This window comes from Daucus carota, chromosome 7 (genome assembly GCF_001625215.2).
Source record: "Daucus carota subsp. sativus chromosome 7, DH1 v3.0, whole genome shotgun sequence".
NCBI lineage: Eukaryota > Viridiplantae > Streptophyta > Magnoliopsida > Apiales > Apiaceae > Daucus > Daucus carota.
In genome coordinates, this window is record NC_030387.2 from 28948391 (window position 1) to 28974988 (window position 26598).

Here is a 26598-nt window from a genome sequence, read left to right on the forward strand (position 1 = left end):
ACATGCTAATTCTTATCTAGACATTGTCCTAACGTGATTTTCAAACATGCTTTTCTAAAATCAATGCAAGTGCAAAGACATGCATTCATGAAAATAAGCAGACATGATGTTGAATACACATGGCAAACAATCAAAGATAAGACAAGGGCAAGATAGGCAGTTATGCAATTCAGAAGATTCAGTACTCTCTACTTAAACCAATTAACACAAGTGCAACAGGTAGCAAGTAGAATTACATATATTCAATAATCTTCGAAAAGCATATGGATTAGACACAAGAAATTAATAATCACATTATCAATTCATACTAATCCCAATCTGTTGTTATATGCCATTATACTATCTCTATTACCTAAGTCAGTTTTAGATTTAACATGAAGTTCTAAAAGTTCTACTGACACAAGGTAGACATTCCATCATAGAACAAAATAAAATCCTTAACAAATAATTCAGATAAATAAGCAAATCTAATTGTACTAGGGAATCTGAAACTAAGTGTTTTAACAAAGTTATATATGCTAGGATCATAACCCCTAAAACTAAGAGTCGTGTTCCAAAGGAAAGCTTCTAATCTCACCATTGCAAATAATCAAATCCTAAATATTCATACACATGTTAAGAATCTGCTAAAGACACATGCACAAGATTATCATCAATCCTAGTTACCAGAACAGTTATCTAGCATACTAGTCCAATCATTATCTATTGTGATGCTATCATGCTTGTGCTTGTGTGTTAAACAACTCTACTCTGAGATTTATAACATGCTTTGAATATAATGAAATAAGTATTGCAAAGTTAGAAAGAATTCGTACCTGAGATGTGCGAGGTGAGTCATCTTCAGAGAATGCTAGGATAACCAGATAACCATAATCATCCTTCTTATCAGCAACTGATCCATCTCACACCTTTCCTTAAGTAGCATAAACACTTGTTGTGATGCTTCTTTCAAAACATCCACTTGAATTTCAGACAAGCCCTATCATCCTTGTTTGTCGAGGCTTCAATATATATAGCAACCCTTCTTTGCTTAAGATACCAAACAATATTGTGTGTACTGACCAACTCAGTTTTCAAACAACCTGTCGAACTGAACCCCGAAGAGTCTCCACTTGAAACCAATGGATTCCATCTGAATCTGACATGACTAAACCTCTCAGATAGTGTTATGCTAATCCTTGAAGTTATGTCCTCACATTCTTCAAAAGTGTTAACTTTCGTCGACTTGAGCTTCCTCAAATTCAGTAGTTACAAACTCTTCTGTTCAATCCTAAGGTTCTGACATAAATGCACGAAACTGATTTGGTGCGGTAGTAACCCGATAATTATATCCTTAAACCTCCATAGTTCTCTGTCTTTGGTTCAGTTGATTCTGGATGGATTTAGCATTGATACAATTCACTGTGTAATTGTATATCCCTGAATCACTGAGTTAGATTGAAATCCCTTGAAGATTCTTCTGCAAAAACTTCTCTTTTCCTACTACTAGTGGTGCCATTCAAAGTTGACATTCCGAGCCCTGGAAAGATGCTTCATTGTAGATGTAGCAAATTCCCATCCTGATCTGGTGATCTGATAATCAAGTCGGAGTAATTACTCAGATCAAGGCCTGAAGTACCTTCTTCAAAATCCACTTTTAGTAGTACCAAATTAGTCTTCAATAGAATCTTCTTCGAATCACAATCAACTTTGTCAAACATAGAAAACTGCTTCTAATAATCCTTTGAGTAATCAATTGGATTGGGTCATCAATGTACTTCCATTACCGGTTCTGAGAATCTGGTATTTGAAAGTCCGGTGTTTGTCTTGTAATCTGTCAGCCTGATCTGCCTCAACTAAATGTCAATCTGATTTGTCTTGGAGTAGAATAATTTAAAAAGGTTACGGGACACTTGATTATTTAAACTAAGTTTAAATTATAAAGAAAATAAATTTTAAAATTAAGTTTTAAAAGATGAAAGAAAATAAAGTATAAAATAAACTTAGTTAAATTTATAAAGTAAATTTAATTATATTTAAAAAATAAATTCAAATAAATTCATAATAAACTGAATAAGTTTAGAACAAATTTATTTCAAATTCATTTAGTAAATATATTAAAATTTATTAAATAAATTTAATTTTTGAAAATATTCAAGTGTCTCGTCTCCAATTAAATCATAGCTTCCAGAACAAACTAAATTGAACCGTTGAACTTGAACTTATATCCATAATCAGTTAAATCCTCTTAAATTTATATTTTATATTTTAACTTAAATTTAAATCATAAACTATAAAAATTTAAATGATAAATTTATAAAATTTATGATAAACTTAATAAAGTCTAAGAGTAAACTTTACAAGTCTAAAATAAATTTGAACAAATTTATTAAATGAATTTGATAAAGTTTATAAAATAAATTTAATTAAGATCATAAAATAAATTTAATTAATTCATAATAAACTCAATTAATAAGTTTAAAATAAATTAAATCAAATTTATAAAATAAACTTATTAAAATTTAAAATATAAATTTATAAGTCCTGGTCCAAAGTTCAGTATACAACAGATAATCCTTGTTTTGGCCTACGGACAAATTCAGCAACACAAACCGGAAGAACATTTCGCCTAATCAAATATCAAAAGCTAGGTTCTTGATTTTCCGTACGATAAGGATCCTGATTTGTATATCAATCAGCCTGGCTCTGATACCAATTGTTAGGTCCAAAGTATCGTAGAAGGGGGGGTTGAATACGATACTCACTACAATTTAAAATTCTTTCGAATCTTGCGGATAAATAAATTGCAGTCCTGTAATGGGTTTCGTGTTCCGGATATTTATTGGGTCGATTTCTGAGGATATGAAAATATTAAACCAACACACAATATTTTCCAAGGTATATCTGTATATTGATAAATACCTCGAAGGTGCTATAAATCCAAACCCGAAGGTTCGGCTACAATGGCCACTACTCTCAATATTACAAACTCTAACCACTACTGATATTTCTATTACAAAGCTAGGCTAGGGTGTGTGTATAGTGGGAGTAGCCGTGCAGAGCACTTGGCCATTTCATCCCGAAGGATGATCTGTAAATTGTGAGAACCACAATCACATATTTATAGGCTTTCATAAACTAACCATGGTTAACGAGTTCGTCCTGGACGACTTGAGTTCGTCCTGGACGAGTTCGATTTATCAAAATAAATCTAACTCCAATTGTATGCAAGAAGGGGCGCAGGTTCTATATACACACATATATATATAACAAAGTTGCGCTTTGAACATATATATGTGTATATATAGAAAGTCAAAACTTGCGCTAGTCAATTCTTGCGCCTCAACATATCTTCACTGTTGCCGTGTTCTTTCAGTACTTGGAGAAATTCCAAGTAATCAAATGTTGCGCTTGGATGAGTCAAAGTTGGCGCCAGGTGAGTCAAACGTTGCGCTAATACAGTGTAACACTGTATATTGCCTTGGACAATATTTGTAACTTGCGCCATGATTGTTGATTAGAGGAGCAACATTTGACCAGGTCAAATGTTGTTCCAATATAGTGCATCCCTTGTAGAGTTGTGACTTAGAAATTATTCTAAGTCACAAAGGGTTAGTGCCAAGAGTTGTTAGTAGAGGAGCAACATTTGACCGGTCAAATGTTGCGCCCGGGTCAAATGTTGCGCCTGGGTCAAATGTTGCGCCCGGGTCAAACCTTGCGCCTTGGTCAAATGTTGCGCCATAGAGTGTGCAAGAGGTATATGGTGACTTAAAGAAATTCTAAGGCAAATATGAACTTGCTCCACCATTGTAATGCTTCCCCTGTTATCTCTCATCTCTTGGGGACGAACTTTGACTTTGGTCAAAGGTTGCGCCTCAAGAGTGCTATGTCTTCACTGTGATGTACTTAGAGAATTTTCTAAGTGAGGAAGAGCTGTTGACTTCGGTCAAATGTTGTTCCTCACATAGTAAGAGCTTTCCTTGTTATCACTCCTTTGACTGAGATTGACTTGAGTTTGCTCCATCCATATATTTATATTATATTCATAATATTATATAAATATATGTATAAATAAAGATATATATATAAATGTATATAAATAATATTTATATAAACATATAGTAATATATATATATACATATATTTAAATATATTCTCATATATTTAAATATATATAATATACATAAAATTATATGTAAATACAAATATAAATATATATAGGGATATATATATAATTATCTATAGATATAAATATACACATATTTATGCACATAATATAATATATATATATACACTTAAATATATAAATGTTTATGTAAAATATAAATACATATACTATATACATATATATATTTATTTAAATATATATACATATAAATATACATATACATATGTTTAAAAACATATATACATATATATTATATATATTATATTTAATTAAATATACATATATACATATATAATTATATTTGTACATATACAAATATATAAGTGCACACATATATAAAATGTCACTTCCTGATATGGCTTTCTGTGGAAGCTTTGACATATGGCATTTGAGCAGTAAGCTTTGGCATAGCTGGCATTTGGCTTGACTTGGCTTTGGAACAAATGACTTGATATGACTGGATCAATTCTTCGATCGATAAATACTTTGCAAAGCTCCGTACGTGATGACGCTTAGTGCACTGGTCTGGTTCACAAGCGACTAACACTGAAGTTGAACATTGTACCGTCTTTGTCAGCAACCATTGATCAGTCGGTTCCGGGTTAGTTTATGCTTCAGTTTGTTGATTATAAATAACCAACCAAGATATATAGAAATATCTTGCTTCAGGGGTTGCACTGAAATCTTTCGAGTACTTGGACAACATCTTCATTGCTTCCACAATCTTGAATACTTCAATCTTTATTCTTCACTGAGGCATGAACATATTAATGAACTTCTTCCAGTGAACTTATTCCTTCAAGACTGTAGATGGCTTCTTCAACCTTTGTCTTCGTATCTTCCGATTCCGGTGCAGGCGTAGTGTTATTTACTTGTCCTTGTTCTATTGTTGAGTTATCATCCCTATGTAACAGATAGGGTTGTCTTTACATTTAGACTTACAGAGAACTGTATAATTGATTTTGAGTTGGTAAAAGAGGGAAGGGGGGCTGGCCGAAACTCGGGTTGGTGTCGCCGAAGGAGCCTCAGTACGGGGTAAAGCGAAGCGCGGGGAAAGACAGTAATCGAACATATTAAATTATTTATGGGTCAAGCTTCGATCTTGAAATTTAAGACTCGACCATGCTCGAGCACGAAATTTTTAATCTAGCTTGAGTTGAGCCTGACAGTGCTCGGCTCGGCTCGATTACACCCTTACCTTGTTCATATTTTTGGGGTATTTGTCATTCCAATATCAATTGATGTAAATGATAGTACTGAATATTGAGCTATATATTACACTTATAATGTGAAGGTTAATCGTGATGATACTAATTTCACAACTGATATAGCTTGAATTGCTCGAGATGTCATTATATTATTTTTTAGATTTAAGAATTTAAATATTCTATGTGTAAACGATTTGAAAACAAAACGACAACTTATTTAGTTTTTTTTTCCACAGTATTGTTTTAATTGACAGCTCGAAAGTTTGTTTTGGCTAAATTTCAAAAGTTTCAATATTTTGATGAAATTTTGCTTGTTCATAAAAAAATATATTATTTGATTTTACATATATTTGTATAAATATCGATAAAGCTGTGAAACTAAGAATCACAAGATCATCTTTCTAAAATTGATTTGGTGAAATATTGTGATGTGGTACATCAATTATCACTAAAAAAAACCCAAAATCAAAACGTTTTTTTTATAGCAAAAATATAAAACCAAAATCAGAACGACCTTTTTTCTAAAATTTTAGTCTCCAAATTAAATACAGTACGAAAAGCTCCAGCGCATTCACACACTGTACATGTGTATACAGAATTACTCCCTCCGTCCCGGTCAATAGTATACATTGGGGGACGGGGGCGCGGCACGAACTTTAATGCTTCAATATAGTATAGTTCTGTAAATTATTATTAAGATTTTCTTTTTTTGTATAAAAATATAACATTTATACTTTTATACAAAAAAAGAAAATCTTAAAAATAAGTTGTAGAACTATGTTTTATAAGAACCTTAAAAAGCGTGTCGAGCAGTGAAAAAGAAACGTATACAATTGACTGGGACGGAGGGAGTACATATTTCAACAGGAAAACCCAAATCAATAATCTGAATTGTAATAACAAGGGTGGATTATAATGGTGATTGCTAATTCCAAAAGATAACTGCGATGAATCTCCACCGTCGATCGACACTACCAGGCACGTCGCTCTCTCCGGCGGTGGCGGCGAAGGCAAGAGTGGGATACCTAATGCTATTCTCGATTCTCAGTTCTATGTCGATTCCAATTCTGTCTCTGATCAGCCTGTATGTTTTCTCTCTGATCTTTGGATAATTTAGCACTGTTTGCGAGATTTGACTCGATATTCGAAATGCTAATTAGTTTCGAGCCTGTCTGCTAATCTTTTTGTTCCGTGATTTGATTGCGATTTTTTTAACGGTTTTTCTATGGTGTGCCCATGGGCACACACTAAGCACCAAAATTTATGAAATTGGAGGGTTTCTATTGGCTTACCTTCTTTAATAATGGTGGACCCCCTGCAGTTACAACAACCACACCAATCAAAACCCTCCATTTTTATTAATGTTAGTGCTTAGCATGTGCCCATGGGCACACACTAGCCAAACTGTTTTTTTAAATATGATTTAGAGGTGATTTTGTTGTAATTAAGTTACTCCATTATCTTTCTGGATAGCTTAATTTTTAAGGCAGTTATGTGTTTTGTAATGCAAATGCGTAGTAAATTAAATGATGAAAAGAGGGTACTTTTATTAGACATTGGTCTGGTTGTGATTTGTGAGATTCATATCTCGGGCCGAGTAGCTTGACTCGAATTACAATCTTATTCACATCCCTTGAATTGTGTAGGTTGTGAGGGTGATATTTAGTTTTGTCCAGGCAAAGCTTACATAGAACTATAAAAACATAAATTTGATGCGAACATGATATGTAGCTCACATCAAAGGGTAATTTTTTTAAGAAGCTAATACTAATGTCCTAGAATTGAAACTGTAAGCATTTTTTTTCATTATTACTTCCTAATTTCCAAATCGATTAGTTAAGTTACTGTATTGTACTTGTCTTTCTTCTTACCGTTATACTCCCTTAGCTCTTATATACTTGTCTCTTTGACTTTTTAACTAATTCTAAGATTGGAAAGAAATCTACTTGCATAAATAACTTTTGGCTTGAATCAGTTTTTAGTTTTTATTTTTCATTCAAAATACATTTTTTATTTTGTATGTACATTTCCAGAAACCTTGACCCATGCTAACAAAACCAAAGGGACAAATAAGTAGTACCCCTACGTCCCATTATTTGTTTACAAATGAATTGGGCACAGAGGTTAAGAAAAATGTATAAGGTGGTAGAGAAGTGTAAGAAAATGGGTAAAGTAGTGGGATCCATCAATATTTAAGTAATAGATTAGGAAGATAGTGGGAGTTAGTGGAAAACAACGGGCCCATTTGAATTTTAAAATTAGTAAAATTTTACTTTTTGTAGAAAGTTTTGAAATGTAAAGAATTGGTTGGAACGTCCATGTTAGGAAATTGTTAACCATCTAAAAGGACAGAGGGAGTGACTTTTAGTGAGTACGTTGTATAGGAATACTGCTCTATTTGAAAGAATCACATGTATGAAAGTCTATCTTTACAGACCTGAGTACATTCATTTTTGATCTAATTCAATATTCTCTTCCGAAATAGTATATACAGAATATTACAATCTTGGAGTCCTATCACTCTGACTTCTGTTTAGGTTGCCGTACTCGTGTCGGACTGGTGTCAAATCCTTTGACTAAAATATGGACACTTTGACTAATTTATATATCAAATATTTGTCACACTTACTATTCAAAATAAATATAGAAGAAAGGAAGAAGTAAGAATGAGATAGAAGTAGGAAAGATGCCTAATTCGCAGAGTTCTTTACAACATCAAGTTTAATCTAAGTTCTATTGTTATTTTATTCTATGATGTCTAGCTTACTTGTTTATTAATAAAATATGTCGTGTCCACAAGTAGGACAGTGTCCCCGTGTTCCCTATTTTTAGACTTTTTAAGTCCGACACCCAGATATGTGTCGTGTCACACACTCCGTACATGAGTCAGAGTAACATCTCGGAAGCACTGGTTTTTGTGGAATAAAAAAAAAACCTAAACGGGCAACAGAATGCATCCTTAGTAGTTGCATTTGTCTCCCTTTGTTTGATTAATTGAATATTATGGACTCTAATATTATATTCATGAGACTACATTGGCCTTTGGTTTTTTATAACTTTATGTGACTGATTGTGCTTTATGCTTCTAAGGTTGCAAAGCTTGGTACTTGGACCGATCTACATTATAGAATGGCTGTCCACCCTGGTGGAGAAGGCCTTATATGCTCAATGCCCCAAAGCTGTAAGTAAATATCTGCACTACCATATTATAATACTGGACTTTAAAATTTCTTTTCTACGTATTTGAACTTGGGAGGATGTATAATGCAGTTTTTTTATGTTCTGTCTCAAGTGCCAAGACAGGATTTTAAGTTGTTGATTCTGACTTTTCCATGAAATGAGGATTGTGTTTATGTTCTGTGCCGCCATTCAGTTTTCTTTTCCAGCATTCTTTTTTTTGTTTTGCCTCCAAGCTTAAGCCTCAAAATTTAATTTTACGCACAGCCAAATGAATTCTGTCCCAGCTATTGTGGAATCAAATTAAAGACGATCATCAATGATCTGACTTTATCACTCCCTTTGATTGCTATGATGCATGGCCAATATTTTTTTGCTAAAAACCGAAACATTAGATAACAATATTTCAGCATTTCCTTAATCATCATAGATTTTTTCTCATCAATATATTCTAAATTTGTGCTAGCATTAGGCTTCTAATATTTACTAATCTTACCCTTACTAATATTTACTTACTATTAAGAAACATGTACATTCTGGACATTTGACTATTTATTGGATCATCCGTTTTCAAATGGGTCAGACCCGTGTCCATTACAGTTTAATTTTCTACTTCTGATGGGTTATCCATGTTCAGGCGGGTTATAACCACTTCACAAAAGCACGTAATACTCAACTAATTTCTCTCAAACTGCCTCACACGACTATTATCTTATCATCGGTTTAAATTTCGAACTCCTTGATTCGTGGAGCGGTGATTCAGAAACTTCCTCTCTCACCGTCGGTTGCGGCACAGTCCGGTGCCTTTTCTGATCAATCTGTTTTTACTCTGCATTTGAATCATTTGTCATGATCTGAAACTGATAATAATCTTCTCTTCTTCAGAGTTTCAAATTTTTGATTGTCGTTGATCAACAGGTGGTGATTATTCTGAGAAATTTCCATGAAAGAAACGAACTCCGCTTGGTCCTCGCTCTTCTTCATCTTATAAACATGGTAACCTTCTCCACAATTCAGTTAATTTTCTTATCTTCCTTGAGAATTTTTTTCAATATGAGAAGTTGTTGTCAGTTTAATAGTGAATTTGAGTTTAATTCTTGATAAACAGTTTGGTGTCATGTTTTGTGTAGAATCAGTGTATAATTTTGTTTGTGTTTTTGTAGAATCGAAGCATCGAGTAGCCAATATTAGTGACACTGGTATGGCTTCCCCATTGATCACTCCTGCATAATGCGGTAAAAGTTCATCTTCCGTATTTTGTGACTCTAATTTGTTAATAGTCTATAGGAATCTATTTGTTGTTAAGCATTTGTAGAATTAAAATTTTCACTTTTTATGGATATTATCATTCATATCTCGATTGCCTGATATATGTTTCATATAATGTCTGAACAAAAAACTTATATGTATATTATATGATTCTACTTTTATCTTCGTGACTTTTTTTCTAAAGTGTTTGGTTCTTATTCATTGATAATTTAATGCTAAATGAAATTTGGGACATTTCTCCTGATTATGGTTGGTATTATAATGTTATTAGATTGGGACTGCAGTTGCCTACAATTGAAGTTAGATTTGAGAATCTGCATGTCGAAGCAGAAGCTTTTGTAGGGAGCAGAGCTTTGCCTTCTTTTACCAACTTCAATCTTGTGACATTGGAGGTATCAACACCCACGTGTAAACACTTGCCTTTTCATTTTTTTAATGTATGTTTGTTTATGTTTATTCATTAGTAATTTCTTCTTCACCTTTGAACTGAACAGGGGCTGTTAAGTATTTTCCATATATTTCCAAACAAGAAGATTTTAACCATCTTAGAAGATGTTAGCGGAATCCTTAAGCCTTGCAAGCCTTGCAGGTAGGCTTAATTAAGAGAATTCACATAATTTGAACTTTTTTGATGCTGATGTGTTATGTGGTGTGTTACAGGATGACATTACTTTTGGGTCCTCCCAGTTCAGGGAAGACCACACTGATGCTTGCATTGGCTGGGAAGCTAGATCCGTCCCTTAAGGTAAGATTTCTGCAACTATCACATTTTTGTTAGACATGTCAATCTTAGCTGAAGGATTTTGCATTCTTGCTGAACTTGGAAACTCATTTAATATGTTCATGCATTATTAGACCTCTGGAAGCGTGACTTACAAAGGCCACAGCATGCAAGAGTTTGTTCCTCAAAGATCGGCTGCCTATATCAGCCAATACGATCGCCATATAGGAGAAATGACCGTGAGAGAAACCTTGGCTTTCTCTGAAAGATGCCAGGGGGTAGGATCACGCTATGGTTAGTAGTAAACGTATTTGATTTCTTTAATCCTTTATAATGAGCTTGAATTTGGAAGATTGATTTGCTTTAAACACAAGGTGCTTTGATGTATAATACATGTCAATGCTTCCCAGAAATGTTGGCAGAGCTGGCAAGAAGAGAGAAAGACGCAAATATTAAACCTGATCTTGATGTTGACATCTTTATGAAGGTATAAAAATTGTGAGTATTAAAATCTTACAAAAATATATGTGATGTTAAACTTAGCAGTTCTGCTGAAAAATGTGATCTTAACTTTGGGCCACATTGAAGTAATATTAGCTAAAACACCTATTTCCATACAATCTTTTTCCTTCTTGACACTGTTTCTGAAATTTGGCAGAGAACCGATCAGCAAGAAAGTAAAAAAATAATAACTTTACTTTTTTTCTGAAGTGTTTGGTTCCTATTATATGTTGAGATTTTCAGGGCTTATATGTATATTGATCTTTCTCAGACCAGCCTGTTTGTCATGATTAATGTTTTTTTTTACCTGGTTATAATTTAAAACCATGTTTGTATGATATAACCACGTATATTTTAACTAATTTTCCTCCAACCGCCTGATTTCTCTCACATTTCTATTACCTTTCCATCAATTTAAATTTTGAATTCCTTAATTATAGGAGACATGCTTAAGATTAAATTGTGGATAGTTGCTTATTGTTTGATCACAAGATTCGGACGGAAGAGGACAGTGCTTGGACCTTAATGAGGAAAGAAAGGGATGGAAGGAGAAGAAACATGGCATCTTTGGCTTTGCCGTTGTTAGCATTCGACAATATTTCAGGTATGGAGTTTTTAATTCACATCTTTCTCTTCTCTTTTTGTTCATTTATTTTTATCTTTATGCTCAACTTATTAGCATTCTTATTGTTCAACTTTTTAGCATTCTAATATGAGGCAAATTAATGAAATTGATATTGTCATTTGTTGTCCGTAATGAATATTAGTTTGGCTAATATTCATTTGTTTCGGTCCAGGCTCTTATTAAAATCCAATTTGAATGCTTGACGATAAGACCAAGCTAGATGCCCAGTGAGAATTTTTTATCCTAATTATTTCGAACAAGAGCAAAAATACCTTGGCAATTATTCATAGTGGAATTGGAATGACTAAAGCTCGTATGTAATAGTCATTCTGAGCAGTGGGTGGATATTTAACAATATACTGTTTGTGTAAGTGGTTAACTACATCATTATGTGAATTTTGAATTTCAGATTCGGTTAACAACTTGGGTACCTTGCAGGGTCTGGTACCAAAGAGTCATGAAAACTCTTGCTGCTGGTATTGATATAATTATAAGTTCATGGAAATTCTTTGATTTAGCTAGCAAGCAGGTACCTCTCTTCATTTTGATGTTCCCATGGTACTTGCTATGCCAATAAAACATGCCTGATACAAAATGTACTAGCCTACACAAACAAATTGTCCCTTCCTATAGATTTACTGTAATTTTTTGGTATAGTAATTCCTGTAGACTTGCAGCTTGACACATTTAAAGTTTACAGGACACAAAGCTACTTGACCTGACTGTAATTATCATTCTGGCTCCCACTGCTTCATTTCCACATCTGGTAAGGATTTGTATTTCTATGTGCAATTTTTAAGCTATGACGTCTCAATTTAGATGTTGTGAATGGATAACATAATGCGATGTTTTTTCAGGCTGCAGAAGACAGAGCTGCAACATATGGAGCTGACTCTTATCTCACTAAAACAAAAGATGTATTTAGTAGCATTGTTGAAAAGGGTTATGTTCTAGGTAAAGCATTAGCTGTTCGAACTTCCGACAAAGTTCAAAAAGTGGATCAAAACTATCAAGTCTCCCAGAAAATTAAATCGGCAGTTGCCAAATCTGTTGTATTCAGTAACAAGTATGTATCCATAGGGGCTTCATGGGTGACGGTCACATTTAATTCAATTGCCAAGGCTGCTGCAGAGGTTACAGGTTAGCCAACATGCTAAGGAGAAAGTGGCACTTGCCGAAGAGGAACATAGAAGAAAAACAACTGGTAAAGAGGAACAGGGAAGAAAAACCATGTAGTACTCTTTTGAATTATGCTTTCAACCCCTACATAGGCTCATATAGAATCTAGCAATTTCTATCCATTCTCCCCTGCCAATGTATAAGGCAACTGGTAAGGTTAATCACTTTGTATTTTTTTTTTAAAGTTGCTTAGGACTATTTCTTGACAGAGTTCTATTATTTATAATTACTTTTGATTTTGCTGATATATATCTCTGAAAGGGGTTTTTTATTCTTTATGAGGAAATAACTTTTTTTGGTTCCCATGAGGTGGTGTACATGTGTCCAAGGCAGCAATGATTTATGTACTTTCAATAAATACAAAGAAAACAAAAAAAATTCGATTTGCACTTAAACTATTATATTTTTTAAGTTTTAACATAATACCCATTTTTTAAAATAATAAATTTAATTTTTATACAACAAATTATTAATAACAATACTGAATTTAATATTATATATTATAAAAAAATCATGTTAATAAAGTATGGACAATGTTGCTATAATAAAATAATACAACCGTTTAAAATTTTTTAGTTGAATAAAATTTTATAGTTATGTGTTATATTTATTTTGCAATACAAACGTTAGTCATTAATACGAACAAATATTTTTGAATTAAATCAAAAATTTATTTGTTTGAAGATGATTTTTAAGTTAGATGAAGATGATTTTCTCAAAAAAAGAAAAAAAAATTAGATGAAGATGATATTGGGTTGTCTGCTAGAGTCATGGTCAGGTAATTAATTGCCTAATTGAGATTAAGTTATTGTAATATCAGATGGGTGCTACTCTCCAATATCTAACATGTAATAGCCTAACGTAATGTATTTTATTAATAGAAATATCAATAGTAAATGTAATAATTTCTTTTTTATTTTTCACATCCTATAATTTTTATAGTTCCAAATCTAATTGTAATATCTGTTAGTGATATATTTTTTTGTCATCATCGAAAACCGGTTAAAATTTATAAAAATTGAATGGAACATCGAGAATTTCCGTGTGCGAAGCACGGGCAAAATGCTAGTTGTTTGTAAACCCTAGTTGTAGGAAATGGTCATATTTATTTCAAGCCACACAAAATATACAATAACTTGACTTATTTCGAAGTAACAACTGTATCATGATTTACTTGCATAGATGGGTTGAATGGGATGCGGTAAAGAGCGATGATGTTCACTGGTGGGGTCTAAAATCATCTGAAAAAATTCTTAGCCAACTAGAAGACGTTGGACAACAGTTAGCACTAACTTTCGACAATGAGGGATCTGTACTTGCTGTTGGTGGTGAGGTAGGGTTCATCATTCCTGCAGTATCTGGTTCTTTTTTTTTGCTTTAGTTGCTCATATAAAAGAAAAGCATATCGGGTAGTTGGAGATGAGTTTTTGCTTTCTAGTTATACTTCTGTTACGTTGGAATTTATACAATATTGCATGCAGTGTAATGCTATGCAACACACTCAATTTGATTTGCGTAAACAAGTCCTACAGAAAAATATTTGTTGATGATATGATTTTGGTATAAATTAAAATGGCTTCTTGTGGGCAAATGGTATATTTTTTTGCCCACTTGGTTTTATTTGTAAATGGTTTGTGACTTTGTGTTATGCATGAGCAGAATCAACGGGGACACCTTATCTATTTCTTTTTATTTAAAAGGTGGGGAAACATTTTTCTTCCTCTACAAAATATAAAAAGATTTATCTATATGTACATATATAGTGATTTCTTTATTCTATGTACCTAATACAAGCATGATTCACCAGTTATATACTCTTGTTTTTAGGTAGTGGTGGAAGTATTATAAAGTGGAACACCACATTATGGTCGTGGATCAGCTCGAAGCATATATATAACCCGTGACTCGGTAACTGCCTATAATGTTTCAGCTGACGGAAAATAACTAGCTGTTTAAGAACTCCTTGTTTTTTGCATGAAGGACATTTGATAACTTGTTCAAGGTTTTTTTAGTGTGGAAGTGGAAGTCAGATTGGTTAGCTGTTTTAGGTATCTGTATGTCATCATATATGCAGAGAATCCGGTGGATACACTTGAAAATTTTGACTATTTTTACACTAAGATAAGCTGACAAACTGATGACAGTAACCATGTATCATGTTTTTTCAATGTCTATCTGTTATTTACTTAAGCTGGAACTTCTATAATAGAGAATAAGCTTACGATGGCTTAAGTGGCCGTGTTTAGGATCACGATAATTTGCTCTTGAATGATAGGTCACTGAAGAATGAAAGATTGCTCGTTTTTTCTGTGTGTGTGTGTGTGTTAATCTCCTATGCAGTCCTCTAGTAAGCATGATTTATAGAAACTGGTCTGAAGGAACAAGTATGTGCTGTAAAATCTTTTTCCGGGAATATATATGTGGTGGTCTTATTTCATGATTTTCTTTTTCTCTAGATAATGAGCTATTGCCCCACTGATTTAGTGTTAATTTCTATTTTAGTAAAAAACAATAACAATAAAATACAAAGTTGCACTTGACGAACTCATTCGGGTTAACAAATTAACATTTCCTTTTGTTTCTTTCTGTATGGTGATTGTTCAACTTGCAGGGGGACAATGGAAGGCGACATATTAGTTTTACATTCTTCCCAGTATGCAGTTACATACAGCAGTTAAGAAAGCTCATCTTGGCATAGTTACATACCTGATGTTTTCACATGATTCAAGGTTCTTGTACAAATTTGTGTCCCTCTTTAAATAAACATTTTTAAAAATATGCACCTGTACTTGAGAAGTTTGATTAATTGTTAAACCATTTGATTTCGTTTACAGGGCTCTTTTGTCAACATCTTCTGATTCAAGTGCAAGAGTGACACTGATAAGAAGGAAAGAGGTATGTATTCCTTGACAAGTTGGTTGTCGACTAGCTGTAGTATAATATTTGCAAGTATTTAGAAATGAAATTTGCTATAGTAATATATGCATGTGCAAGTACCTGTCAAAAAAACAAACTATAAGCAGAGCTAAATGTTAGTTTCCTTCGAATTATTAGAACTGGGTTTAGAAAGTATAGCCTTGTGAACCATTTTTATATGCCACTGGTACCATTAACTTGTAGATTTAAGACTTTAAGCGCAGCTACAGGTTAAAATAAGTGTGAGACGGAAAGTAAATATATATGTCAGAAGCATATAATATGTGTTTATACAGTTGGCTTATTTTGAAATGATTTGTTAATTATCTACTTCTGGTGAACTGCAGGATTAAGCTTGTGGGCCATCTTATTCATGATATTGCTAGTGATAGCCGTGTATTACACAAAATTGGCGGAATTGCTTTCGTATAGCAATCCTACTGCTTGAAAATGTGTGGAATATCTTCCAAGTGGATCATGATATTTTAATTCTTCTGTCTTTGAATTTCAACAATATATTGGATTTTGTAATAGAGGAACGCTATAAATTATTTTTAAGTCGTGGATGAGTGATGCAAACTTGGATCAGCGAGTGCTGTTTCATTTTATTATTTTTTTTAATTCTGGTTATAGCAATGGTTAATTGTAAGCTCTGTACCTGGACAAATTAGTGAATGGTGCATATATGTATTGCTTTTTTTTTTCCCTTGGACGTAGTCACACCAATGGGCTATGGTTAAAAGATAAACTCTTCGGTTGCTCATCTTTATGTATCCATATGAGACTACTGGTCCACTGGATGTAATTGGATATGATTAAAGCATCATAAATGTAATTTTGACCAATACTAAAATATTTTAAAGTGAAGATCAATATTTAAAGGGAAGACGAAGAGGGGTACATAACTTTGTCTCTTATAAACAATTTTGGCAAATGCGTCATGATTTTTGTGACATTTAAATAACGTTGGTGCAGCTCCCAAGTAGGGGTGCCATTGAGCCGAGCCGAGTTGAACACTGTCAGACTCGGCTCGAACTCGACTGAAAAGTTCGGGGCTGGGGCTCGAGTTCGAATTCGACCGAACTTTTAATTTCAAGATCGAAACTTGGGTCGTAAATAGTTCGATAGGCTCAAGTTCGTCTCGAAAGATCGAATAGAGTCACCAAATATTGACAAAAACTCGAAATATGATCGGTTCGGCTCGAGTTCGATTCGATTAAATATATAAAGTATAAATAAAATATTAAATATATTTGTAAATATATATAGTTATAATAAAAAATTAGAAAATAATAGAGGCTCGATAAGGCTCGCGAACCTTACGAGCCGAGTAATTTGAAACTCGAGCTCGGCTCGGTAAAACATCCAAATAGCTCGAGCTCGGCTCGATTATTACCGAATTAAATTCGAATATTTTACGAGCCGAGCTCGAGTACCTCACCAACAGTTTGGTTTGTTTACGCCCCTGCTTACAAGTCATTATCGAATACACCGGCGATAATGTGCAAGCAACAACAATACAATTGAAACAATGTACAAGTGGATGATCGAGTTGGGTTTTTACTTTTACTTCAGCAAGCAGTCACCTCGTGTTGTGAATTTTACACCTGTGAGATATATAAAATAAACTCAAAATGCAAAATTATTAAACAAATGGTTTTTGAAAAATAAAAATTCAAATTATTGCATATCACTTGAACCAAATATGTTGATGATACAATCAAAAATTTGTAGCCTGGCATGATCTCCATGCAATCAACTGGTTTGCTTACCTTTTGTAAAACACAAACAATGAATGTAAGTAATACAAAATCTAACAAATTATTTACCATTAATAAATTTGATATTTACCTTAATAAATGATGAAATATTTTCAATTACCAAGTATAAATCAAGAATAACTTGGATTATACCACCAAAAACCAAAAACCAAATACATTTAATTGCCTTTACACTTCCCAAAGAAATAGTTGCCCACAAATGCATGAAGTTGGACGGCGAGAGAACAAGGAAGATTTGAGCAGATTGACCCTTAAAAAAATCATATATATCAGAGTTTAATGCATAACTCATGCCATAAAGAAGCAGCTTGGTAATGATACATACGTGTCACAAAATGTGAAAGTGGACAAGAGATTTTACTATAGAGCGGGGATGGGCACGGGGCACTTCGAGATCAGAGAGTGCTATCCCGCCTTCGATCCGAATTCAATACCCATCCCCGACCCCGCCCCGAACCCCGAACGGTAAAAAATGACTTATTTATATTGTGTAACGGTAAAAAATTATATATGAATATTATTTTCTTCTTGTGTTCATATTATATACGACCTCCCTTACTCCGGATCTTAATAGGGGCAAGAGATTTGTTTTCTATGTTATCATTTTGGTATCCACCATTCTAATCAAAGTGGACATGACTTATTTGTGTTGTGCAACGGTAGAAAAACTATATAATATAAATATTATTTTCTTCCTATGTTTATTCCAATTAATCATCGTTACAAAATATTATATACGACCTCCTTAATGCCACTGCTTCTTAATGGTACTATGTTATCATTTTGGTATCCACCATTCTAATCAAAGTGGAAATGACTTATTTATGTTATGAAACGGTAAAAAAATTATATAATATGAATATTATTTTCTTCCTATATTTATTCCAATTAATCATCGTTAGCCACTGCTCCTTAATGGTACTAAGTGAGAAGAAAGCCTCTGAGGTAAGGTTGTTGTTGATTTTTCTTAGTGTGTTTACTGATTACAGTCGATCACATGCTCTTAAACTTATTTTACTGGAGAGCATTAACAGATTTTGTGTAAATTTATGTATTCCTTTTGTATGCTACCATGCATAAGCAATGAGCAGACATGTATCATCACTGAGAAATCAACCTCCTCCAGCTCAAGCAAGAACTAAAATAGAATCTGCAGTGGTCAGTTGTTATTAGTTTTTCAAATATATCTTTTACCGAAACCATGCAAGTCCAGCTTCTTGTGAGTAACTATTAAAAACAACTCTCACTATATATATAACACAACTCAAGAACATTCTTATTTGTATCAATCTCACTTGTTTAAGAAGAAAATTGTTCATTATGTCAAAGCACGAAAGCTGCGTTGAAAGCATTTTATGTAAGATTTTTACATGCATTTTCACTTGTTTCACATGTTTAGTTCCTAATTAACACAACTTTGTGTCTTGTTTTTTGCAGCGGAAGTTGGTAGAGCTCCCCTACCTCTTTTTGGGTTTGACAAGGGTAGGGGTTGTGGCATTAGATGTGCCGGATCGGGTGAAGGGAAGAGACGTTGAGACGGCCATCGAAGAAGTCCGAGCTCTGAGGATGGAAAGTGGGAGAGAGAGGAGGGCAGCGGAGAAGGAGAGGAAAGCGGCGGAGGAGGAGAGGAAGGTTGCGACGGAGGCTAGAAAGGCGATTGAGGAATCTAGGGCGAAGGCTGCTAGATGGTGGTAGCTAGTGATATTGATTTCGTAATTACGAGTTCAAACCAAGAATGTTAAGATTTTATGTTTATGTACTGAATTATGTCTGGATTAGTAGTTAAACGCGTCCATTATGTACTATTATGTACTTAATTAATGTTACATTGCGCATATTTACTGATGTTGCTTCATCTCCCGTTTGTCAGCTCATGTCCGACATATTGGCTTATTTTGTGTTTCTCTACATCATATAAAAGCAATGTGTCTAAATTCAGATGCTTCTGCAGAATAGGATATCGAACTGAACTGTAAATAATATATGAATAGTGTTGTAATGGAGTCTGAGGTTTAGCTGTTTATTCCCGACTTGTTTAAAAAATAGCTGAGATATGAGAATGACCTCTTACTCTGGAGACCAAGGCTGAGCTAGTAGTATGTTTTATGGTACCAACACCCTTAAGCTGCACTTGTGTCATATTATCAGACTTGTGACATTTATCAGATAATATTAAAGTTTTGGTGGTTGTTTTTTGATTGGGTATAATTCATGGTAATCTGCAATATTTAAGTTGTGGTTTGTTAAATTGTTATTCCTTATCGTATGGTGCATTCCTTTATAATCAAAGGAAACACAAGGTCAGATGTTTGTCTTTTGGTTAGTTAGTATAATATTAATTAGTATCAAAGTGAAAAGGATCAAGTTAAAGGAATTTATGGAGTAATTAGGTGTGAAAGCTGGTGGCCACATGTTCATGGTTTGCTTGAAAAAGTAGATGTTTTAAGCGAAATAGCAAGCAGTCTGTCACATGAAAGTCTTTTAGTTGGTGATGCCTGTGTTTTATGTCTTGATACATCAAGTGACGATTCTGGTGATGAAGATGCTTTAGGTGTATTTAGAGGCGTCTTGTTCGGGTACAACGATTGAGGCTTTTGCTTAGGGCTGCCTTAATTTAGTGAAAACAAGAAAGTAAGTGAGGTTGCATATTGGCTGAGGGTTAGGAGGGAATAGTGGACCGGTAGGGTGGTTTCCTTCACGATGGCTTGAAGGTAAAGAAGATGCATGCTATCAGATTCTTCGGCTAATCAGTTCTTTCCCACAACAGAATATATATCTCTTGTACTGTTTTTTCCATAATTTTTGGATGGTTGATCAGCTCTGCAAGTGCCCATTCTGTTGTTATGGGAGATGTGTCTGTTCCAGCTGCAAATATATCTTGCAATTTATCCCAAGGAAATATCATGGACAGATCTATGCTCTCTCAAACATTATACATTTTTGTTTTGAATTTTAAAAACACGTTTACCAGTATAAAAGCCTTGATGTTCTCTATGCTCAATCTAATCTCCAGGCTCTCATCTTTTGATATGTCAAGTAGGATATCAAGCAACTTGTCTGCATCCCCGTCATCGCCATTTTCTATCTTCTTTCTCCTCGTGTCTCTATGCTCCTCTATGATCCTCTCCATCATAATGCCATACCTTCTACGGATTTCCACTAGCTTCTTTTTCATTCCCTGCAAATCTAAATTCTTGCAGAACCATATATGGTTAGAGAGATTAAACTTTCCTAAAGCATCACTTACGTCTTTGATCAACCATTTAACTTCCACAGCTTAATCCTCATCATCTGAACACCTAGTGTAGAGTTTATACAAACGCCTCGGGTCAATCAAATTTGTCAAGTGCTCGTGCTTCTGCCACATGGAAAACAGTCATCTACTTTTTTCGTATGGAGACTTTGTAATGCATTGATAGAAGAAAAAACTTTACATATAATCATTGTTTACACAAATTGTATAGTTGATATATTGTGAACACATACAAACTTAGAAAACATCAAACCTCTGCTTGGCTTCTAGCACGTGATCCAACACCAGTTGCAACATACGCCATCTGCCACAAAGTTTTCACATAAGAAAACTCAAATGACTCATAAGTTGCATTTTAATAATAATTTATGTTGTGTTTGGTTGGGGTGAATGATTCCGGAAGGAATGGAATGAAAAATGAACTATCTCATGGACAATTTTTAAGAAATTTCATTCTTTCCTCCATTCCATTCCTTACATCATAGGCTAGATACCACACCTTCAATTTGAGATGGAATGCTCCATTCTCTCCTATTCTCAATTTCTTCTCCAATCTCATCATAGCAATTTTGCATTCCCTCAAAATCTTTTCAAACTTTCTTCCTATCTCTATTAATTCCAAGTATTTTTACTCATTCCATTCCATTCTCCCCAACCAAACACAACATTAAAGAATAAGGAAACAGAATCACTAGACTTCTCATATCATACACATATAATAGATAATTATCATCCTTTCTAGAATTCCATTGTCAAAACACAAAATATACTACACAAAGCAAGCAAATCAGTTGAACAAAAATATGCTCATACGAAAATATATAACAAATCATTTAGCAAATAATAGGAAATCAAACATTCATACGCCCATATTATAATATATATGTATAATTAGCTCATAATCTAAATCAAGCAAACGCCAAAGAGTATAGCATTTGTACTCCGGTCTCCTTCACTTTTTCCATCTTAGTCTGAAATAACAGATTATATGTAAATGAGTGTTTACCAGTTCCAAAGTTTTCCAATAAGAAAACTCAAATGAATCACTATAGTAGATAAACATTGACTTCTAAATTCAGTCATTCTGTCTCAAAATCGTTAAAGTATAATATATAGAAACGTCCTTATGTTCATCCGAAGGTTTTTGATACACGTATCATCACTTCAATTAACTAACCTATCAACATAATGAATTCTTTCCATCTTAAAAATGGAGTATATTTATCTCAATGTTACCCTTGTCCCTAACACAACAATCATTTGCAAATATCAAGATACTAAAGCAATCATTTTCAGCCGCATCATTATAATATAATCCTCGTTCTTCGAATATAATTTCTTTTAGTTAGTGGAAGTCTTGTCATTGCTGCAATTAATCATATAGTTTTTAGAGGCTTTTGATCGAACACCTAATATACATTATTCAAACACAAATATATAATACGAAATGAAGTAAGAAAATATACTTTTAAACACAAAACTACTAACACACAAAATCGAAATGCAACTAATATGTACACATACACAAATCAGTGATAAACAAATACATTAACACAAATCAGCTAGATTAGCAAATAATTCATCTAAATCAATCTACAAATTACGCAATTTAACAAGATTAATGAAAAAAAAAATCAAATGGATCAAGTTCGAACCTGTATGCTTAGATTGATTGAGGTTTGAAAATCGTTGCAAATGATAGAAAATATAATCGTTGAGATTCTTGATTTTATATTGAGCTTGTCGAAATCAACGGAGTCGAATATGAGATAGAATAGCGAGAGTCTGAATAGAGAGGGTAAATGAAAAACTTGGTTTTTGTTTTAGCCCGAGAGAATGGAATTGGCTTCTCCCACCCTTTTCAGCGAAAAAACTATAAAACAATGTTGCAGAATGGAATGACTTGAAAGTTGAAAGAATGAACCGTTCCATTCCTTCAGCCCAACCCTGACTTAAAGAATGAAACATTTCATTCCTTCGGCCCAACCAAACAACTTCTTTTTTTGTTGGGTTGAATGGACCATGGTCCATTCCGTCCGAAATCCATTCCATTCATGTTAACCAAACAGTGCATAAGAGAATGTTACACCTGGTCATCAACCCATATTGATGAATATACTTTGAAACGAGGAAAGTACTACAGTCCATCATGTTTATTAGTGTCTACACCCCCAGTCTCCGCAATAACATGATACTAGAAACAAGTAGCCTTTTCACTTCAAAATTAGTCCACAAAGAAAAAAATAAGGTTTTCCAGATATGATTAAAAAGCCCTTTGATTAACATATCTAATTTTCTGATTGTCACAAAGTGTTCTGTGTGATAACTATCTGACAAAAATTATAAAGACTTTAGATGTGAGAGTCCACCTACATTCAGGTCAAGGATTCTTTATGGTGAGATGCGGCTGACATGACATATATAACTGCTAGAAGCTGGAAACCAAAATGTAACAAAATATCAAAACACAAGGATCCCATTTGGTTATACTTATATTATAGAAGTGTTTACTTGCACAAAAAAGTGCCTATCCAGGTGGGGTGTTTTTGGGGGGTGAACTTTAATCACTTTTACAGATTAAGTGAAGTCAAACACCACAAATCAAGTTAAACACATCATAACCATCTCCAGTGTGGTGGGTTATCCAAAATTAATATATTGTAATTCCTGCATATGTACAAGGCATGTACATTCAATATCATTCCAACAAATTTACAAAAAGGTTATACTCACCAATATTTCCAAAAAACTTAAATCATATTCAGTGTCAAGAGTAAATTCATATGTGAAAGTGTCACACCCACGCTGTATACCACCACCCTTGTGTTATCGAGCACCATTATACATGGCATCTTTTGTTTGCCTATCCATATAGTATATAGGTAGAGATATGTCAGAAATGATGCAAATGTAACTAAAAACAAGCTATCTACTTAAAAAATCTAATTATTAAAAAAATTTGTAATGTCTTGCAAATTAAACACTGGAATGCTACATTGTAAAGACAATTTGCAGAAGAGGGGGCAACAAAGGATTATGTTATGCAGTACCCCAATAATATGGCATCTTTTGTTTGCCTGTCGATATAGGTCTAGATATAATCCAAATGATGCAAAGGAAACTTAGAAAGAAACATAAACTTGAGAAAGCAAATTTTTAAACATTTTAAAATGTCTTGCAAATTACAAACCTAAACGCTAATTTGTAGGGGTGTGGACACAAAGGGGATTGCAAAACAACATAAGAACAGTAACTGCAAATACAGTTAGTACTGTATCATATAACAAGGGGATATCATATAACAAGGGAGGTAACAGTGGACATGAAACATAATTAGGTTAATAATAAGAAAGCTCGCAACTGTTTAACTTACAGACATAAAGAAGTATGTGCAGCAAAGCGCAGAGGCTATACTTTACAGAACCACAAAACTGAAAAATCACCTAAAGCATATCAGAGATCCAAATCTTCAGTTTACATTAATATACAACTCACACTGAGATCAGGCAGAATTGTGCCTAATAAGCTCACAGATCAGATTATCTTTTTGTGTCTAAACCCATTGCTATCTCACTTCATACAGTCTCCCCAGGTCTAAATTCACTATTGCCACAATCACCAGTAGAATCCTCCAACCCGCAAGTAGAATCAAACCATTTTGGGTTCTCAGGGACATAGAAACTATCAACCTGTAAACCGGTAAGACCGCCATCTGATTCTATAGTCACACCATCCCTCATGGGTTTAATTACTTTAGATTCCTCACAGTCGAGTATACTCTTCTCGTCAAAGTCACTACATTTCAACCACTTCTCATGTTTACAAGTCTCACCAAGCAAATCCCTCTCAACCCTGCATTCTGTTCTGATCTGATCCCATGTAGAAACATCACCAAGAGTTCTCTCAAAACTATCTTCGTCATCATCAATGAGTTCTGTATTCTTGCCATTTCCATAGATTTGCTGATGGTGACTACCCCAATCTGCCAAATCACTCTCCCCCACTAAGAGGTCATCTGATTGTCGTTTATCCGAGAGAAAGCTAACTATGTTTGCACCATGTTCTCTGAGACTGCGAAATTTATTAACTGTTTCGAAAAGAGCTTGTGACAGAGAACCTAGCACTTCTGATGGAATGTCCCCAATTTTTCCTTCAAGAAGCCCGATTTCAGTTTTCAATTCCTTCGCTTGCTGCAGAAAAAAGAGCTGCATATCTCCATCATCCTTTCCCCTGACTGAAAAATTCTCGTTATCTACCTCCTCACTCATACCATACACTACATCATGATCCATAAACCCACCTTTATTTCCAACAACCCTGTGCATAATCCTAGCATTACCATCTAACGGCCCTGGTTCATGCCCTGAATGCACCGCATACAGCTTGAACACAGCTACCCCCTCTTCCTCATAAACAAAAGTTTTATCCTTTTCATTATACTTCGAAATAGGGACAATCGCGCGGATCCTAAACCCACAGCCACACCTCTTAGACGCATACGGTTCCCTCTTCATAATCTTTGATTTCTTTGAAGTCGACGCAGGCTCTCCAGCCCGATGACATGCATAATCCTTAACCTCAGCCATAAATGGCTTACACCTAATATACTTCTGCCTAATACATAAAACAACCTTATGCTTCGCAGCCAATTCATGCAACTTACTAGCCACCTCATTCGCAGGCACCTCAAACGACTCTGTGTACTCAAACCTCCTCCTCTTATTCCTAGGTGCAGACTCACAACACACAGGACACTCAGTAACACAAACCCTAATAAAAGACTCAGGAATCCCATAAAACTTAGCACCTACAGTCCAAACCTGCTTAATCCTCTCTATAGTCTCCCTAAGTCCAACATGCTTAAAATCCGACCCCGAATGAGAACTCATCACAATATCTTGCCATTGATCAGTATACGACACAAATTGATTACAATTATTTTTAAAACACAAAAAACTATTACCATTCTTATCATCAACATGAACATTCAACTTATCTTGAATCCGCTTCCAAGCAGTCACATACGCAGTATCCTCATTCCGGTCCTTCCACACCGACCTCCAGCTCGACAGCACACTCGCCGGAGTAGCCACTCTGATCTCCTCAGGATTCGCAACCCGCGAGCTAAGAATGCAATTGATCATAAGGGCATGCGATTGCTGATTAAAAGTATAGAACTGCGTCGAAATATGTGGGTCCGGGTTGATAAAATGAAGACTTCTTGAATTTCCGGCCAAAACGCCGTCCGAGGAGTCGGCATCGGAATCGGCGTCGGGAAATAGAGGAATCGGGGAGATGGGTGGGAGTGAAAAAGGGTCAAGAATGGAGGGGTGGGCTTGGTTTGGGTCGAGATTGAAGAGATCGTCGTCTTCGAGCTTGCTTGGATACATACTTACAAGAGCTGTGTGTATAATTGGGGGAAATAGATTATAGTACAATAGTTGTAGATATTTGTACTAGAAAGAAGCTTCTTTCAGTTCCTACATGAAGATGTGTGTGTGTATTGTCTGATTGTGTGTGTATATGGTGATGGGCAGTTGGAGAGTTCAATCTAGGGCTTAAAGTATGTTTGTGTCCATGTCTTCAGACTCTTCTTCATCTGACATACAGTAAATACAGATTAGATTAATTAATGTATTATGTTTTTCCTTTATCTTTTATTAAAATTTGTTTGAGACTTTTTTCAGTGGATATCAAAATTCACAGCATATCAAAAGTGTTAGGAAATTAGTATGTTATGTTGGATAAAAATTTAATAAAAACATTTATATCATCGAATATTATGCTATATCTAAAATTTAATAAAATATAATTTTGAAAA

At 34.3% G+C, this 26598-nt stretch overlaps 2 protein-coding genes and 2 long non-coding RNA genes across 20 annotated transcripts; 2 read left to right on the forward strand and 2 right to left on the reverse strand.

Annotated features, from left to right (window-relative positions):
* Positions 1–6181: 6181 nt before the first annotated feature.
* On the forward strand, positions 6182–13072 carry LOC108193420 (pleiotropic drug resistance protein 1). 17 transcript variants are annotated; one of them, XM_064082162.1, is made up of 13 exons: positions 6183–6439; positions 8446–8536; positions 9451–9528; positions 9696–9767; positions 10073–10193; positions 10296–10390; positions 10462–10546; positions 10657–10816; positions 10933–11009; positions 11516–12015; positions 12087–12177; positions 12349–12414; positions 12506–13072. In XM_064082162.1, the coding sequence occupies exons 4-10, from the start codon at positions 9763–9765 to the stop codon at positions 11732–11734; spliced, it is 762 nt and encodes a 253-aa protein (XP_063938232.1). In that variant the 5' UTR covers positions 6183–6439; positions 8446–8536; positions 9451–9528; positions 9696–9762; the 3' UTR covers positions 11735–12015; positions 12087–12177; positions 12349–12414; positions 12506–13072. The 17 variants fall into 17 exon arrangements, with proteins under 17 accessions (XP_063938230.1, XP_017215546.1, XP_063938235.1 ...); XM_017360061.2 differs by having other exon boundaries at positions 11516–11627; XM_064082160.1 differs by adding an exon at positions 9170–9332 and having other exon boundaries at positions 6182–6439; positions 9418–9528; positions 11516–12414.
* Positions 13073–14177: 1105 nt separating this feature from the next.
* Positions 14178–16438, forward strand: LOC135148025 (uncharacterized). The gene is made up of 5 exons (XR_010285836.1): positions 14178–14527; positions 14655–14735; positions 15439–15556; positions 15662–15722; positions 16091–16438. It is a non-coding gene; the product is annotated as an uncharacterized LOC135148025 (long non-coding RNA).
* Positions 16439–20440: 4002 nt separating this feature from the next.
* On the reverse strand, positions 20441–22411 carry LOC108195666 (uncharacterized). The gene is made up of 2 exons (XR_001801564.2): positions 21031–22411; positions 20441–20882 (listed from the first exon to the last, which is right to left on the reverse strand). It is a non-coding gene; the product is annotated as an uncharacterized LOC108195666 (long non-coding RNA).
* A 1683-nt stretch (positions 22412–24094) lies between these two features.
* LOC108196880 (uncharacterized) lies at positions 24095–26395 on the reverse strand. Its single transcript, XM_017364359.2, has one exon. The coding sequence runs from the start codon at positions 26165–26167 to the stop codon at positions 24353–24355; it is 1815 nt and encodes a 604-aa protein (XP_017219848.1). The 5' UTR covers positions 26168–26395; the 3' UTR covers positions 24095–24352.
* Between the last annotated feature and the right edge of the window lie 203 nt (positions 26396–26598).

Bases quoted from the DNA above. Each gene is read 5' to 3' on its own strand.
- LOC108193420 (XM_064082160.1), top strand. The intron at 10,194-10,295 runs GTATCAACACCC...TGAACTGAACAG, and splicing joins TCAATCTTGTGACATTGGAG to GGGCTGTTAAGTATTTTCCA. The intron at 11,010-11,515 runs GTATAAAAATTG...TTTGATCACAAG, and splicing joins ATGTTGACATCTTTATGAAG to ATTCGGACGGAAGAGGACAG.
- LOC108196880 (XM_017364359.2), bottom strand. From the start codon at position 26,167: ATGTATCCAAGCAAGCTCGAAGACGACGATCTCTTCAATCTCGACCCA.